We start from the raw sequence: 17,667 nt of genomic DNA, 5'->3' as shown, positions 1-17,667 counted from the left end.
CAGCTTTTTTAGTCTTTTCAGGTATGAATGACCCATTTTATGTGTTTGGGACTATGTGACATGTTTGCCAGGCACCTAGCCAGGCGAGCAAATAACATAAAAATAATAAGTACCTATATCAAAATCAAAGGAGTTAACATTGTTTCTGTGATAAAAATGTGAAAGGGACTTCTCTAGCCTGAGTGAGCAGAGACTTTAATTGTAGATGATGACTGTAGTGAAGTATAGTGATGGAGTCACTACTAGGGGTTCCTTTAAAAAGAAAAATAAAAATTAATTCCAGGTCTCATTATTGTTTTCACTGTTTTCTCTTCCATTCCTGAATCCTCCATTACATAAAACAGGTGTGCAGTTATTGATGTTCTCCATCACTTATGTCTAAATAGCTTGCCTCCTTTTTCATCTTTTCTGCCTTCCGCTCCATCCTCCAAGAAATTCACTTGTCTCTGTGTTGTTCCATTTTTGCAATCTTTCCATTATCCTTTGTTGTCTATTTGTAATATTGTCCCAGTTTACTGACAGGTCTATATGCGAAGGCTTTGAGGCTCCATTATGATGTACTTGAGATTTATTGATCGTGGATGTAATGTAGCGGTATCCATCAGCATTCAGTGAGGTCTCAAACAGCTCTACAGTTTTACACTGGGATCAGTGTAATAGAAGGCGTAGATTATTTTGGAAGTGAGATTTTCATTGCTATTGAAACATTCTGCATGGAATCTGGAATCCTTTCTGTTTGCTACTTTCGTACCATGATCCTTTATCCCATTCCCTCATTTCCTACTTAACTCCACATGCACTTGCACATAGAGCTCTTAGTGGACTTGTGTCTTCTCTATTTCTCCTGTCTTTTTGCACCACACTTTTGTTTTCCCCCTATCTCAATCTTTTCCTCTGCCTGACTTCTTACGCGTAGAAGTCGTTTCCTTACTGGCATTGACAGTGATAGATTAAGGATGGAATTACTTATCTACACTTTGTAATCCAAGCAGAATCGCAGTCTGCTGTTAGCAGTCCACAGGGGTTGCTGCTGAATAAATTGGAATACTGGTAGCTGTGCTCACTGAAGCTTCTCTCATCTTGAATACGTGAGAAAGAGAGGGGAAGAGAACCCTGTGGATTTAAAAAAAACCCAAACCAACAACAACAGAGGATGATGTCCTTACCCTAGAGAAGTGTTTATTAGGTTAAATCCTGTATTTATCAGCTAAGGAGAAATAGAGCACTCTTTTTATTCACACATTTAATTTCTTCCTCTAATAAAGCAAGATTTCTGTGTGTGGGAAGCGCCCCTTTTCTAATGTGAGCAGGGTAAGTTGCCCTGACAGCCACAAGACCCTGAAATTTGAAGTCACATTCCTTTAGGGACTGGTCACAAAACGGCAGATAAACTGCACGTGTCTATGTGCGGTTCGCATTTCATCAGGCTACACAGAAGGCAGCGATGGTGGAACTGCAGCTCCAGTAGGAGAGGCAAGGAATTTCAGAAGCAAGGTAAGGCTTTACAATGAAGATTAAACTGAGGTCATACAGTCTTTTAGATTGATGTATGGCTTGTGTTTCAGATTCTGTCAGGCACTGCACGTGTCACTTCATTGTCTCCTTCACAACATATACCTGTTAAAAAGTGATTTTTGTGAGGCAGAATTCACTAATATTCCTAGGATTTGGTTTTATAGTTATTCATGTATAGATGCAAACATTCTGGATGTGTTCTGAATTGAGCAGGTTACAACCTGTAATTTGAACGTGCTGCCTAATAAAAGCTACTGAGGAAGTAATGTAACTTTCCTTGGAGTAAGCATTGCTTCTCAGGAGAGCATTACCATTGAGGAAGGGAATTAGTAGATCTTTCTGTAAGAAATCTCTTAAAGCGTTTCAGCAGTTCTTTTTTAAATCTTCTGTTACTAAAAGGAAACAGTGTGACAAAACAACATCAGAAATACCTTGCACATGGATGAATATTCAGAGTTCATTCGGCTTTTTAAATCTTTATAGAGTCTTACAGGATTGACTATGAGTGTTTACAGATATGTCTGGAGAGCTTTGAAAACTGAAAGAACGGATGTGTAGATTTTATTGTAGATTTCCGTTCTTGACACTTTCCCCAAGTAGTAGCATAAATAGAAACTTCATCTGTTTTGAGGGCTACTTCATTTGGCATCCCCCAAAATTGCATTTTGTTTCTCTTCAGAGTGGGGCAATTAGCACATAAGAATAAATTTGGATGCTTTCTACATCGCTGTTGATAATGGCATTATAGTTCCAGGTCTTCAGATTTTGCTCTTTTGTGGTAGGGACTGAGACACGGATATGAAGGCTTTTTGGCTGAGACTCGGTACACTGAAATGTAAGATAATTATGAAGTGGTTGAATCAGCCAAAGGATTTGTTGGCAGTTACAACAGTGCTTCTGACTGATCTGGCATATCTGTCATTTGTTTTCTGATCTACTACATTGGAAAAGTGGAAGTTAGAAATGAATGGCAGTTATGGCATCAATGAAAAGTGGTAAATTGTTAGATGTAGGGTAGGTACCTCTACAAGACTGTAAACTTGGTTCAAGTATGCTAATTGTAACTATTATGTCATCTCTTCTGATGAACATGGAATGAGGGACAGATTTCTCAAGGATGCATTCAAATCCACAAGAATAAAGATAAGGAGAATTTTGGGGGAATAAAATTAGCACAGCCACATAATTCTTATTCCTCTTTAATATAAAACAGTAATAAGTGCTTGATAATTTGCTATTACCTATGTATTTTAGTATCTTTCTAGGGATACATTTTAAACTGTGTTGTGTTGTGAAAATACAGGAAGTGGAGTTTGTTAACAATTAAAATGTTAGAATTAAAAATAATCCCTCCAGGCAATGTTTCCAAAACCTGAAAATGTCTCTGAACCACTTGGCTTTTCAGCAACCCATAGACCTTAACTTCAGTAATCAGTGTTTAAGCATTTGACCTGCCGTCTTCCGACCTGTCTAGAAGCTGTGCCAGTGTTGTACCACTGTAACACCAGTGAAACCAACTGTATTTTTGTACATAAACCATTAATTGCTCAGGTGAGCATCTCCTAGAATCCTGCGTATGTCTGGAAAACTTCCAGCTTGAATCTTTCTTTGTTCTTGCACATGTAAGCTAGGAAAATCAGAGTCACAATTCAGTGTCAGGTTGCAATGAAAAATGAGAAAGCTAGAAGTACTGGGAACAAACCCTAAATCTTTATTTAGTTTTTACCAATATAGCCCACAGCATTAGACATGGATAGTTGATCATGGATCCGGAACTTCATACAGAAAGTTTTAATGCTGTATGGATCTCTGCTTGGGGGAGTGTGTACGACAGACTGAGGACTCGCTGTAGCCTTGTGTGTGGCATAGAACCTTTCTCAGCTGTGAGTACGCTATTGTTGGAAAAATCATTGGTGTTTGGATGCTGGTGAGTATGCTTCTACATCATGGGGAAGGGGTTAATCTGTCAAATACAGAATATATGACATCTTTAAATGAGCTACCCATAATTCCAGCATGCCAGTCATTATGTGGTGATGATGATTATGATATCAGCTGGGAATCTTTTTTTGGATCTCTAGCTGCTGTCTGCTTAGAAAGCAGCTGCTAAGTTTACAGTAATGCTATATCTTAAGTTAAAAACTATAGGACAGACTACATTAAAATAATGAGATTTATTAAAAAATAAAAGGTTGTGTTTTGGTTTATAATCTGTTTATATTTTTAGGGTTTGTATGTTCAAGGTTTTCTCTGCAGGCATGACAGCTAGAATATTTTTCCCTTTGCTGAAAACTGCGAGTCAGCCATATGACACCAGGATCTGGAGCTTTAATGGAGGAAGGAGAAGAGAAATATTTGAGGGTCCTAATTAAATTTTCAAGAGTTTACAACACACTGTTTTCTATCATCTCCACTTTTCTAACAGGTTGATTTTTAGGCATAAACTTTTCCACCTTATCCATGTCCTTTCTTTTCAAGGTCAATTTATTACAAAGTATTTATATTATAATAAAACCTCTTCTGCTCTAAGCTTTTAAAATCCTCCCTCTAATCATCTCCAATCCTTTCTGCTCTGGATTTCCTTTTCCCAGAGTCCCAGACCCTGAATTTCTGTGTTGTTCACCCTCTGGCCCCTGTCTCTGAGCTCTCTGTCCACATAATGATGTTCTCTCCTTCTCCAAAAGCAAGGCTTCCCGTCCTGCATTCCCAGTAGCTGTGCACACCATCTACTTCCTTCCCGTTTGTTGCTGAGCCTCGCTGGTTAATGTCTTTGTGGCTTTCTTCCTACAGACATAGGGCCATGGTTCCTGCTTCTGATGAAGTCTTAAACATCTGAGCTACATGGTGAACTTAAAAAAATTCTGAATGAGAAGGATACTAAGCTTGTAAAAATAGGATACACACAGGAAAATAATTACATGGGAGCCCTTCTTTGTTATGTGTTCTGTGTTTTGTATTCAATAGACTAGATGAAATTCCAGGTTAATTTTGACCTATCAGGCCTTCAGTGGGAAATAATTCTCTATTGTATCAGTTATCTTCCTTTGGAGCATTCAAAATGAAGATGCATTTGAACACTAGGATCCTCAACAGGCCAAAAAAAGATGTGGACTCATTAAATCTATGGGCAAATGTCTCTTAAGACTCCTCTGCTTTGCTAAGGCGGCTATCACGTGTGAACAAGAAAGTTAATACATGCAGAGAGGAACAGAAAAACACTGGCTCTAGTAATGGAGATTGTTACAGAACATAATTGAACACTGACTGCAGCAAAGCTAAAAGGAGACTTGCATTACAATGACATAAAATCTTTATTTTTTCCCCTAACCTCTGATTTCAGCTGTCTGACTAAGAGCAGGTGCTGGGCAATAGCTTAATTTCAACAACCCATTGCAGCTGAAAGAGTAGATGCAATTGTGCTGTATCCAGCAAAATTGGAAATTACTTTAAGGGGGGGGGAGGGGGGAATGCAAATGTTTTAAGACAGAAAATCTTCATTCATCTGCAGAAGGAAACATAAAATTAGCACAGCCACATAATTCTTGTTCTTCTTTATATTAAAGCAGTAATAAGTGCTTGATAATTTGCTATTACCTATATATTTTAGTATCTTTCTAGCGATACATTTTTTTTTAAACCGTGTTGTGTTGTGAAAATACAGGAAGTGGAGTTTGTTAACAATTAAAATGTTAGAATTAAAAATAATCCTTCCAGGCAATGTTTCCAAAACCTGAAAATGTCTCTGAACCACTTGGCTTTTCAGCAACTGACGGACCTTCCCTCCAGTAATCAGCAGTTAAGCACTTCCCTCCAATTAAGCATTTGACCCCCCATCCTGTGCCTCTTCCGACCTGTCTAGAAGCTCTAGCGGCAAGGCTGGAATTAATAGAGAGTTACTGCATTCTTACCCCCTGAAAGCCTAAGCATCCGTTTGTTAATACCAGTGTTGTACCACTGTAACACCAGTGAAACCAACTGTATTTTTGTACATAAACCATTAATTGCTCAGGTGAGCATCTTCTAGAATTAAAAACTGTTGTTGCAATAAGACTTTGACATTCTGATTCAAGCACTGATATGATCCTTTTACTTAGATTTTCCTAGGTGGAAGACTGAACGAGTTTATGAAAAAAACACCTTTTCTAGCTGTGTGTTCCATAGGCTTATTAAGTGCCTTCCAGTATTTTTATTTGCATCTTTTGGGCCATTTATTGTTGTAGCTCATGCAATCCCTTCTATTTTTTCTGGTGGCTGGAGAAGGGACTCTAATATTTGTATTTATATTAACTTTTTATCTTTAAAACTGTATGAGCCTTTGCTAAGCTTTGTTATTTTATTAACCAGAAGAACAGTAACCAGAAATGTTCCTCCTTCCCTGTGAAGTAATTATCCCATATTAGGAGATCCTACCATCTGGGAAAATTTTGACCATTGATCTCATGCACACAGCTAACCCCCTTTAGACACATTTGGCTTCCCTCTATCTTGTTTAGGAGAAAAGTTGTTTTGAAGGTTGGAGCTCTAGAGAGTGTTGGGATTTCTACAGGGTTTGTCTCTTTGGAAAAGAGAATCTGCTAAAATACTTGCTCAGAATGAAGGTGCAGCAGCTCAGGTTCAAGCGTGTGTTAGCAGTGAGAGAGACTGGGACCTAGAGGAGGTATTTTAGTCACTGGCACATGCTAAAGCCTGTTCTCTTGTATCTGTTACCCATGGTTCCTGTGTGGTGTTAAAACAAGAATGTCAGCACGTGCTTTAACCACAGCTGAATTTTGGTGTGTTAGTGCATGCCATATAATTTTTTTCAGTTGCAATTGATTTATAAATAAAAAAGTGTTCTCTATCTGCTGACGACTTAAATCTCAATCTGGAATTTTAGAGTCAAATGAGGTTCTCTTGTGCTTTATGCTCATTAATAAAAATTTTATGAGCTAATTTGTGTCTGCAATGAACCTTCATAATATGTGATGATATTTTGTTGAGGCATAACTTGTTGCAAATATTGTGCAATGCCACAGTTTTTAATTCCATAACAATATTAACTCTGTTTCAGACACAATATTGTTAATGTTTAGATACTATAGCAGAGAAGATTTGCTAAAACTATGTGTGTGTCACCAGAAAGGGGAACATGAACTGCATTTCCAATCTTTGAAAATATTCAGAACCTAGGGAAAAGTGTCCTTACTTACCCCCCAAAAAATGCAAAATCAGAGAAGGCAAAAGAAGCAAACTAGTAAGTTTTGCTTTGATAAAGTGAACAAAGAGTGGAAGCAATCATAGGACATTAGGCAGTGATTAGCTCAGGACTGGTGGATAGACTGTAAATACAAATCCAAGCTCAGCTTCTGCAAAGTGAACAGGTGTTATGGCCTCCAGTCCATTGATTCCCAAAATAAGACATGTGGAAAATTGCTGATCCATGAAACTCCATTAAAAGCTTGGCAGGACTCTTAAAGCATAAACAATTACGAATTTGTTGGTTAAGAGTTTGGTAATGGTAAACGGTGATCTGAGAAATTTTAAGAGTTGGAGATGGTCTGTTGGTACAAACACTTTTTATTAAATGCTAATGTCATTTGTCAGGAAATTACGGTTTGTTTATGACTTGAGGATTTGGCTCTTCTTCCTTTTGAGTTGTAGCTGAGGCTGAGCTGTATTTCTTTCCTAGCAATATATAATACCAATGCAAAGAAGTTGTGTCTTTTTTTATATGTGTAAACATAATTTATATATCTTAATTCATCCAGTTGTGTCTCATTATAAACCATTAGCTGTGAATCTAAGGAAGGGATGTGTACTGATTATTTAAAATTTTGTCTTCAACATGCTGGCTGGAGTTGTTGTTTTTGTTTTTTTTCATAACTTCTACTGTATTGCAACAGGGGAGAAAATTATGGAAGACTTACTATTCAGGACAAAGAAGAAGATGTAAGATGCCAATTAAGAAATTTAAGGTAAATGTTTCTTGGAGAAACTTAATTTTGCTCCTTTGCTTATGCATGTGAAAATTAAAACACCTTTCTTCATGAAATAGTACATTGCAGGGTAATGTGGATATTTTTGTATTTGTCAAGCATACTATAATCCACACTGCTGAAAACCTGTTTAAATTTTGTAGTAAATTCTGCTTTCTTTGGTCTTTACAGTAGTTTCTGTGACAGTCTTAAAGACATTTTAAAGAGTGATATGAAAATGAATAATATGTTGCATGTATAATGTTTTATCTTATATTTTATTGTAACTTAAAATTTTGCATGTTTGCTGCATCTTGAGCTGTGACTGGATAACTTCACCTAACAGGAGAATTCTGAAAATTTTTGTTAATTGGAAATGGAGCAATTCAAGATTTGGGGAAGGTTTTGAAGGAATTTAGGTGGGAAAAGTAAGAATCTAAGATAAACATTGAAGAGGCAGCAATGAAAAAAAAGTAATAGCTTTATGATAATTGATAAAATAGTAATTTTTGTTTTGGACAGAGATTTTTTTATATTACATGTCTTTGAATTTTTTTAAAAAAAATATTGACACTTGAACTTTGAATTTAAATTACAGTTAGGAAAAAAAAGTGGTTTAAAAATGATTTCATGAGAATTCTGATTACATGGCTTCTGACTATTCTAGTTGCATATTTAATAAACTGACCAAATGCATGTTTAGAATATCGGGTACTGTCACTATGAAAACTAAAGATGGTATTTTGGAGGTCTCTCTACCCATTAAAGCGTCATCCATATTGTAACTTTTTCAGTTTGAAAGTAAAAGGATATTTCTTTTCATCTTATCCATTACTGTATAGCTGAAAAATTTCAGGCCAAGTTAGGCACTCAGTGTTGTTTGTTCAGGAGTGATAGAGGGAATAATGTGAAGAAAGACTGATACAGGAATCATTGAGGTCTTCAGACTTTTATGCCAGTAAAATATTCCCCTTAATGTTGCTGTAACTTACTTTATTTCACATAATGTACTATAAATAATTTTTAGACTCATTATTGGTTATGTTCTATTGTGCTATTTTTTGTCAAAGCTCTGGATAAAATTTCGGCTTTTATGCCATCAGGTGAAGCTTTAAAATATAAATCCTTGAAGGTTCAAAGAACAGAAAGAGACTGTAAAGGGCTTTGTTTATATAGCGATTTTATGCCGATTATTTGATTCCATGGATCTTCATTCATGATACTTCAATAGCTGGGTTCCTAACGTTTTTTCTGTAGCCCTGTATACTCTTGTAATTACGCTTTCTCGCCACTTGAGGTCAGCAGCTGCCGAGAAAAAGTAAATAACGCGTCTTGCTTCACTGCAATCCGTTTTCATTTGCTTTATTTAGAATACTTAAAAATCAATACATTCTTCAGATCCGTATATACATTGTGCAAAAGCAGAGGATTTCTTTTGAACGCACAGCAGCTTCAGCAAAAAGTCTTCCTTGCAAGATACTACAGAGTGAAAATCTAGAACGGCTTTAGGGACTGTTTATGGGCTTCCCGAGTAGCTGAGAGTAATCACTGTGGCTGACAATGAATGGTATTCTGTACAATATGATGGTGACAAGGTTTCAGCCTTATCTTTTTGTTTATATTAAATTAGTTATAATAAATCTGAATGGAATAAGGTATTATTGCTGCAGAGAGTAGTTTGGAATCCAGAAATGGCAAATATCCTTCCTTTTCATTGCAGTAGTAACCAATGTTCCGTCAAGATGTGGGGAAGACATTGCTTAAAAGTGATTCCCCCCACACACACACTTTAATCTTTGCTTTAAAAAAAAAAATAAAAAAGATAAAAAGTATGACAGTGGTGCCAAAGTTACTGAACAGGATTTGGCAAACAAGTGTTTAGCTCTTGGCTCTGTCATAGGCTTACTGTTGACTAGTCATTTCCTTAGCTTGAGTCTCAGTTTCCTGTATGTAACTCAAAGAAAGATAGTAACTTCTCTGGTAAAGTTTTAGAAGAAATATTTTTTGATGGTTTTTTTGATATACTAAATTAACAGTGGGAGTGTCAACAGTAGCATCACATCTGAATCTTGGTGTCCCCTTTCCTGAAATTCATACTGTTGTTTCATGTGAGTATTCTGTTCTTTCTGTCCTAGATAGTTGTGTAACATTGGTAGTAAACATATCCTGTTTTTCAGAAGTGACCACTTCTTAATAGTTTACGAAGCTATCCCCATGCATGATTGGCACCAACTGACATTCCTGTCAAACCTTTTATCCAAAAATCCCCCTACACCAGGCAAATTTAACAAATGATACAGACAAGTATCAATTTACTGATCACCAAAATGCAGCAGGGGAGATGTAGGTTAAATATTAGGAAATACTTTTTAGCTGTAACACTGATTAAGTTGAAAGAACAAACTGCCAAATGAAGTTGGGTAATTGCCATCACTAGAGATTTTCCAGGCTATGAGTATGCATCCATTTAGCAGGGATGGCTTAAAAATAATGCAGTCAGTTTTGCCACAGTTCAGAACTTGGACTGAATGACTCATTATATGCATGTTTTATCGCAAATAATTTTTTAAATTTCTTCCCACTTTACCCTAGCAAAGGATAAAGCAGCAGGGATGTCAGCAAAAAAGAGTAAAATTTTCTCTCAGCGTGTGCCAAGCCTACATGACATAAGAAACAAGTTATAGTGAGAGAGAATAAAGCCCAGATTGATGTGACCTTTATTATTTTAACAGTGTCTTTCAGCACAATTACAGAGTTGCAGGATTGCAGAGAACAGAGCTGGAGTATAAAATAACATAAATAAATAGAACAGGAGCCAAAGCAGTCAGCAGGAGGTGGTTGGAATTGGGCAGTGAAGGATGGGTGAAGGGTTTGCATTGGTCAAAGCCTTTATGATTCAGCCACCAGAGTTGCAAATTCTGGAGAAGGGAAAAATTTAAAAAAAAAATTAAAAAAAGAAAATGTAAAGAAGGAGGGAGCATATTACAATGATTACAGAGTCACTGGTGTAGCAGAAACATCACAATAACAGAAGAACAAAGAAATCCAAGTTAATTAAGGGGAAAGTATGACTTGGGAAATCTTACAGTGAAATGAAAGGATTATTTGAGGGTAAGGGAGATATGTTATACGTGCCAGACTGTCAAGACTGTCCACCGCTATTAATCTGAAGAACTTGATTAGTTCCCTGTTATTCCTTTGTAAATCTCAATGGGATGAAGGCAAGAATGAGAAATTTAATTTTGCACTGAGATAAATTTCCTTTGTATCAGAGTTTGGCAAAGAGACTTATTAATGACTCTTTCAGAGTATTTGTGTCCCTATATTATAAATATATTACATTTAAACTCAATTGTGTAATGGCAAATTGACTGAAAATGACAGATTACAAAATCAGAAGGCTGACACAAACCTATGTAGTTGGTGATAATGAGAAAAATTCCTGTGATGTCAGAGGGCCAGGATTTTACCCAGTGGTGTTTATTAGTGTTAACATCCATAATATTTACATAAATGTATCTATCTACAGTTCGGGGTTATTTTATGCTTTGGTGTATATATAATGCCTTTCAGCAGGGTGATAAAGCATGGGAAAGGCACGTTTGTCTCCCGGTGAATAGCTGCCTGGCATACTGCACTCTGAATACTGTATTACCCAAGGAGGTTATAATTCCTAACTCCATCTAACCTTGGAACAGTTACACTTGAGAATACCTTACACAGTTGTGTGTGCCTCGGAGCGTTAAAAATGATGGACTGGAGGGAATCCCAAGAAGGGCAACAAAGATGATAAAGGGATTAGAGGGTATACAGAGAGAGTGGTTTATAGGTTTAACATAATCAGCTGAGAGGAAAATGACAAATAGGGGAGGCAGTCATCTGTAAAGGCTGAAGGGAAAATAAGTGAAGTTTGCCATAATGAAGAGTAATGTCTTGCAACTAAAAAAAGATAGAAGAAGAAAATTAGGCATGTTAAAGAACATTCTAATGTTCAGCTGAAAAATGCCGAACTCTTAACAAGTGAGATCTTTACTGACTGCTGTGTACAAACAGATAGCACTTTGATGACATGTCCAAAAAACATGTTGCCAAACGCTGACAAACCAGACTGAGAAATAAGTGTCAGAGGGTTTAAATTAATCTAAATGTATCCATCATTTTGAAAGATGTAAATCCAAATTAGGATTAGTGATGCAGATTACTTAACACAAAACATGTATAAATCCTGTACATGGTGGGTACCTAGACTGAAAGTATTGCAAACTGAATTTAAGAGATAACATAAAGTACTTGTGATAAAAACCCAGGCTCTTCTGAACAAAAACTGAAAAAGGCCATGATTATTAAATTGCTGTGTGAACAAATCCTGCAGAGAGAAACATGAACTGCAATGGATGAAACCTTTCCAAAAGGGAAAACTAACTATAAATATTCTATTAGAATAAGTCGTCATACTTGCTACAGCTAAATTTAATCCTTTTTGTAATAATTTATATCTACGGAATATATTTGGAAAAGGTTATTCAGACTTGCAGCCAAATATTTTCTATAATGCATTATGATAGTGATATTATCACTTAGTGGCAATATATTTCATGGGTACTTTCTGATAGCCAGCAAACCATAAAATACTGCGTTGTGAACAACTGCTATGCATTTTATACTTTTTTCCAGGATTTTCAATGTATATTAAATACTTCAAAGATGTTCCAGGTGAATAATCTTGTAAACTGGTTCACTATTTATTTTCCTGTGACAGTTAGCCCAACTGCAGGTGGCTTGTAGAGGTACTGTTACAAAGTGTATTCATATATGCAAAACTTCTGTGATAAGGCACAGTATATTACCCCCTGCCTGTTGGTCATTCTTGTAAATGTTTATTGCCTCTGACTGGCCTGTTAGCGAGAGAATCCTTGTGATTGACTACATCCTCTTTTCCAGTCATAATTCTCCTTCCAAACCAAATTATATCTTTCTTTGCACAAATAATAGTTTTAAATTAAAAGGATTTAGACTATTTTGTCATGTAAAACAATTTACTAGCTATCTTCTGTCAAAGCTCAGGCTTAAAAGGAGAGGATTTTTTCACTGTGTTCAGTATAGTTTAGTAGTTTATAGCAGTCTAATGCATACCCTGTAGTATTTTACTGAAATGACAGATATAATTGCAGAGGACAAGTTGTAGACTAATGCTTTCTCTCATCAGATTGTGTTTTTTACATTATCCATACAATAGCAAATCTGTTTAGGAAACTTCATACGTAATGACTTACACTAATTTATTTTAAAAGATAAAAGAGCACAAAGAGGGATAAGAAAAGAAGGACTTCCAAAAGAATTTTCTTTTTTGTCTTGACTTTTACCTGTGGCAAGGTCATGACTTATCAGCTGTAATTTTGAATGCTTGATGTCTCATTTTTACAATGTTTAAAGAAAGTAAGTGAAATATTTCAAAATGTCTGCAGAAGCTGAGCTGTATCAAGGAAAATATTTTGACTTACTGGGATAAGGATTTGGATTTATTCTGTCTACAGTGCATGAACTTTAAATTCTCTATGTACTTTCTCAAGTCCATCAATATCAAGAAACTGAAGGTCATGATGTGCATGTCCAGTGCTAATACACAAAATAGACTAAAAAAACTTTATGAGCAGAAATCTTCATTTTCTTTTCTCCTCTTTCTTATAAATGTTCTCCTGAAGCTGACAGAGTGGCTTCAGCATCGGTTCCCAATCCAATCTGGAAGCTAATGTTTGTAGTTTTATTAGGTAACCTGGCCTTGGCCTGCAATTTTTTTCCAATTTGTCATCTTCTGTTCACATCGGTGGAAGATGGAGGGAGCTCGACATCACACAGAAGATGATCATGTCTTGCATGAACAGGATGCAAATTTTCAACTGTTTGAAATTGGCAGATCAGCCACAAATTACAAATCTTGATCGTTCAAGAGGTAAGCTAGTGGAACGATTTTTGAGCTGAACAGTCTTGCAGGAATGATGAAAGGTTTAAAGCAGGAGACCTAAGAGAAAAATCTGTAACGTGAGGCCTCTAACTGGAAGAAGGCTGATTAGGTTGGGATTAACATTTGTGATGGTATGTCCAAGAAAGATGGCTCTGCGGCCTTAAAAATCCATGAAGATCAGTTCTTACAACTGCTATGGACTCCTGAGGGACAGCATTCAAGGACCGTTTAGTGAATTAACATTAACCCCTGTGAAAGGCTGCATATTTGTGATTATTTAGTGATGTAAGAAGCTGATGTTTGAAACAAGGGGTAAAAGTGAGGCCTGACAATTCAATTATAGGTAAACAAACAAATGGTTTGCAACAGAAATATAGCATTGCAGTACTGAATATGAATGTGATGTACATTCATGACTTTACATTTTATTTACATAGGCTGTTATAGTCTGGAACTGGATTTATAAACCAAAGGAAAAGCTGGAAGTATCTGTCATCCTCATCCTTTGGTCACAGTCCCAGCTGTTAATTTTGCATGTATTTCAAGCCTTTCCAGTGTAACAATTTGCTGTTGCAGTCAAATTTAAGAAATGGAAAAGAAACAGACAATGTTATTTAGTAGGGATATGACCAGAAGAAGCAAAAGAAAAAGGTGCTTCATTCTCTTCTCATCATTGTGTATAAATTCGGAGTAATTCCAGTTCAAAGTTGAGGATGAGTAAAAGTTACAGAAGAAAGAGATAGGAAGCGGTGTTTCGTATTGCTTTGTTACAATGTACTGGCTTTCAGGCATTGTTTCAACTTTAAAAAGAAGTTATGGTCAATCTTAAATAGAAAAGTTAATGCTGTATCCTCTTGTATAAGCCAAAGTCATTCTGCAATATGGTTCTCTTATTCCAGTTGGTACTGCTTTTGTTTTGTGGCCTTCCAGGAATAACTGAAAATGTATCTGATATGAGGTTGGTGGATCAGCTGTAAGCTTACTTACCTGAATCAAGCTTTCTTCTGAAAATCTTGCCCACTGATTTTAGTACTACTGCCACTAATTTTAATGGGAATAAGGAGGACCCATATAATAAAGCGTATGTAATGTCGTATTCCCAGCATAGAGTGGCTTCAGGAAGGCTTTCATATTTGTCTACTACTTCCCCTAGATGCTTCACAATTACTCCTCTGCAACTGTAATATAGTCATGATCTAAGAAATTCAGAGGCTTTAGTCTAGAAACAGGATGATAGTCACTGATACACCAGTGTGCTATGGACAGGTAGTTTTGCTAATATATCAGCTGACTAATATGTCAGTGGGTGATTTTGTATGTCATTTTTTCAGCTTCTAAACTGGGATACTATGTTAGCTAACCTTATTTTGCTTTTTATTCCTTTTTTTAATGGCTTTTTACTTGGAGACAATGTATTTTATAAATCCCTGAGGCCAGGTAACACAGAGAGATGTGAGGTTTTTTAGATTTTTTTTTTTTTTTTTAGATTTCTCCCTATCATATGGCTTGTCAGTATGGTGAAAACTTAGCAATTGCCTGCTGTCTAGATGATTTAGTACTCTGACCACAAACCTCTGCTACTATCTCCTCCAATGAGGAAAGATTTAATTCAGAGATGCATTTCTTCATGTCTCTTCCAATGTAATTCAGGGATACAGAAGAAAGAGGAGAAAGGAGAAATGTTCTATGTGGGTTACATTTGATTCATCGCAAGGGGGAATAGAAAACAGCAGTATTTTTTTAAGCAATGCTATGAGAGGAAAAGTTGTTCTTTTCTTGTAGTTCTCATGTTTAGTAAAAGGGAGTGACAAGCTTTCTTAACTGTGAAGACCCACATAAACACTAGCAAAAGCTGGATAGATAGTTATTGTATAAAAATTCCGTAGCAGACTGACTGTAGTTTGAATTCTAAGAGCATTGCTTTGCTAAGTCATGCATTGCTTTCCTATTTACTAATTGTCAAGTAGAAATGCTGGTACTGAGCTTTTTTTCTTTCTCTTTTCTAAGTTCTATAGTCAAGCCCGGGACTTTGAACTGTCAGTGTCCTGATCCTTACTCCACTGAAATCAACAGAAAAATTAAACTAATTGAAGTAGAAGTTAGATTGGTAGTCCTGTGCTTTAGTGTGCCTTAACTGCATCTCTGTTTTTGAAAACTCTTGCCCCCTCTAGTGTCAGAACTTCGCTCCTGTTTCCCCTGAAGCCTGCAAGCAAGGTATGGGAAATGTAGCAGGACTTGGCTTTTCATTAAATCCAAATTGTGCCCTTCAGAAGGTCACAGCCCCCAGTGATTCCTAGATTTCCTCAGTTCTTGTATGTAATATTCGATAGTTACTGTCAAAGTTTATTCCTCTAATCACATACCATCAGCGCCAATTTTACCATCACCGTCCTTATCTCCAGCAGCCAGAAGAGCCTTCGTTTCTTTGTCTGATAGGTCTCTTCCATCTGGGGTAAAACCCTTCAGTACAAACCTAAAGAGGAGGCATGGAAAAAAAGGAAAGTTTTTTTTCACAGAACAGTTTCACTTTCTATGTATTTGTACCACTGTTTTGATATGTGAGTTGGAATCCAGGGTTGTATCTTCTGTTATTGACTTTCTTTAACTTTCAGGAGGAGTGCTTTACTCTGAAACTGCATTTGACTGAAGAACTATCTGTAAGGTATCGATCATTCATGTGTTTCAGGGCCCTGTAATGAAAGCTACAGCTAGCTACTTCCAACACACTTTAGATCATGTAATTGGCAAACAACTGATTATTGCACACAAATAATAGTCAAGAGATTGAATTGTATGCTATTATCTAGAGTCTTGTAAAAAAAGAAAACAGGAAATTAGACTCTTAAAGCAAGGTTATTTGAGAAAGGACATATCTTTACTTACTTTAATTCTTCCTCTTCAATGAAGCCACTTCGATCCTTATCAAGAATATGGAAAACCTTCTTCACATCCTCTGGGCTCTTCCTTTTCAATCCTACCATCTCGAAAAACTTCTTGTAGTTGAAAGATTCAGCCGCTATAGGAGGTGAAAAGCCAGAGAACTGTTTAGAAAAATCATTGAAACATATACCAACGCATACCCGTGGTTTTCTTCCGTACTGCTGCGTGTCCTACCCTGGGAGTCACAGTCGAGCCCAGCCGTGGTAGGAGCTGGATGCACGCACTGTATTCATCCATGCTTCACAGAGACCAAGTGAAATAAACGAAGGGGGAGAGGGGCAGTGTCTCCGTTTTGCAGATGAAGAGCTGTGCTACAGAGGGATGGAGACTTGCCCAAGGTCACACAGGAAGTCTGTGATAGAGTTGGGAGCTGAAGTCTAACCTGCGTGGTCTCATTTTAGTGCCTTAAACCCGTTTTTTGCGAACTTTTACGCTAAAACAGTCGTCTGAGAGCGGACTCTGACCATTAGATCGCTGTCACTTTTTGACATGTCCACCCCTGGAAAAAAAAAACCTGCTCTTGCTCAACCACGAAGCCTGGCAGTGACGAGAAGTGTCGCCGAGCACATGGCTGTTTCAATTTTGTTTCGTTTTTCCTGAAGACTTACTAGAAATCAGTGTTGCATTTCGACCACTAAAGGTATGTGCAATCGTGGTTTGTAAGCTCAGACGCTGCAAGGGAGTGCTGTACTGTGTGCTGCCTGCAAGACCTTGCGAAGCACCATCGCCGGGAAGGGATAACCACCCCCACCCCCCCTCAAAAAAAAACCCAAAACAAAACAAACAACCCCAAACCCAGAGCCTTTGAAATCGGAGCTGAGATAAATGAGTTTACCTGCTCCACCTCTCCTGTCCTTTAACCGCACCCGCTTTTGTCCCACCCACGTAGCCTAACGACTGTGGTGTGGATTAGAAATCCAATACAGTGACCTCCAAAACGTGCTGTGGACTTTTTTTTTTTTCCCCCTTCCCGCTGCATCCTTATTCCCGCCGCAGCTTTTCCTATTACGTAAAATTAAGGAGGTTCAGTCTTTCGGGATCTGCTTGACTGAGATGTGTCATTAGTTGCCACTAATTGCATCTGCTCCGGGACTTGGAGCAGACCCTAGAACAATGGAAGCTAATGAGGAAAACAGCTGCTGGATGGAGCAAAGCAGTTTGTTGGGACCTCCGACTCTCCGGCTGCTGAGTTTGTTCGGGCTCAGCGGCTTCTGTCTGTGCGGGAAGGTCACCGCACAGAGCAGGAGAGAAAGAGGCTGCTCTCCTGGGTGATGCGATCAGCCAGGCAGTGTTTTT

The 17,667-nt window shown here is 37.3% G+C and overlaps 1 protein-coding gene across 4 annotated transcripts in view; it reads right to left on the bottom strand.

Annotated features, from left to right (window-relative positions):
• Positions 1 to 10,165: 10,165 nt before the first annotated feature.
• Positions 10,166 to 17,667, bottom strand: part of PVALB (parvalbumin) — a 12,051-nt gene continuing 4,549 nt past the window's right edge. For all 4 annotated transcript variants that reach the window (XM_009881860.1, XM_009881859.1, XM_009881862.1 and 1 more), the window contains exons 3-5: positions 16,315 to 16,447; positions 15,795 to 15,904; positions 10,166 to 10,387 (exon numbers count right to left, since the gene is read on the bottom strand). In XM_009881860.1, coding sequence (XP_009880162.1) covers positions 10,359 to 10,387; positions 15,795 to 15,904; positions 16,315 to 16,447 — 272 coding nt within the window. In that variant the 3' untranslated portion in view covers positions 10,166 to 10,358. The remainder of the gene's footprint in view (positions 10,388 to 15,794; positions 15,905 to 16,314; positions 16,448 to 17,667) is intronic.

The sequence above is a fragment of the Charadrius vociferus genome, unplaced genomic scaffold (assembly GCF_000708025.1).
Source record: "Charadrius vociferus isolate BGI_N301 unplaced genomic scaffold, ASM70802v2 scaffold413, whole genome shotgun sequence".
Classification (NCBI taxonomy): domain Eukaryota; kingdom Metazoa; phylum Chordata; class Aves; order Charadriiformes; family Charadriidae; genus Charadrius; species Charadrius vociferus.
Note: the sequence above shows the minus strand (reverse complement) of the source record. Positions and strands in the feature narration are given on the sequence as shown.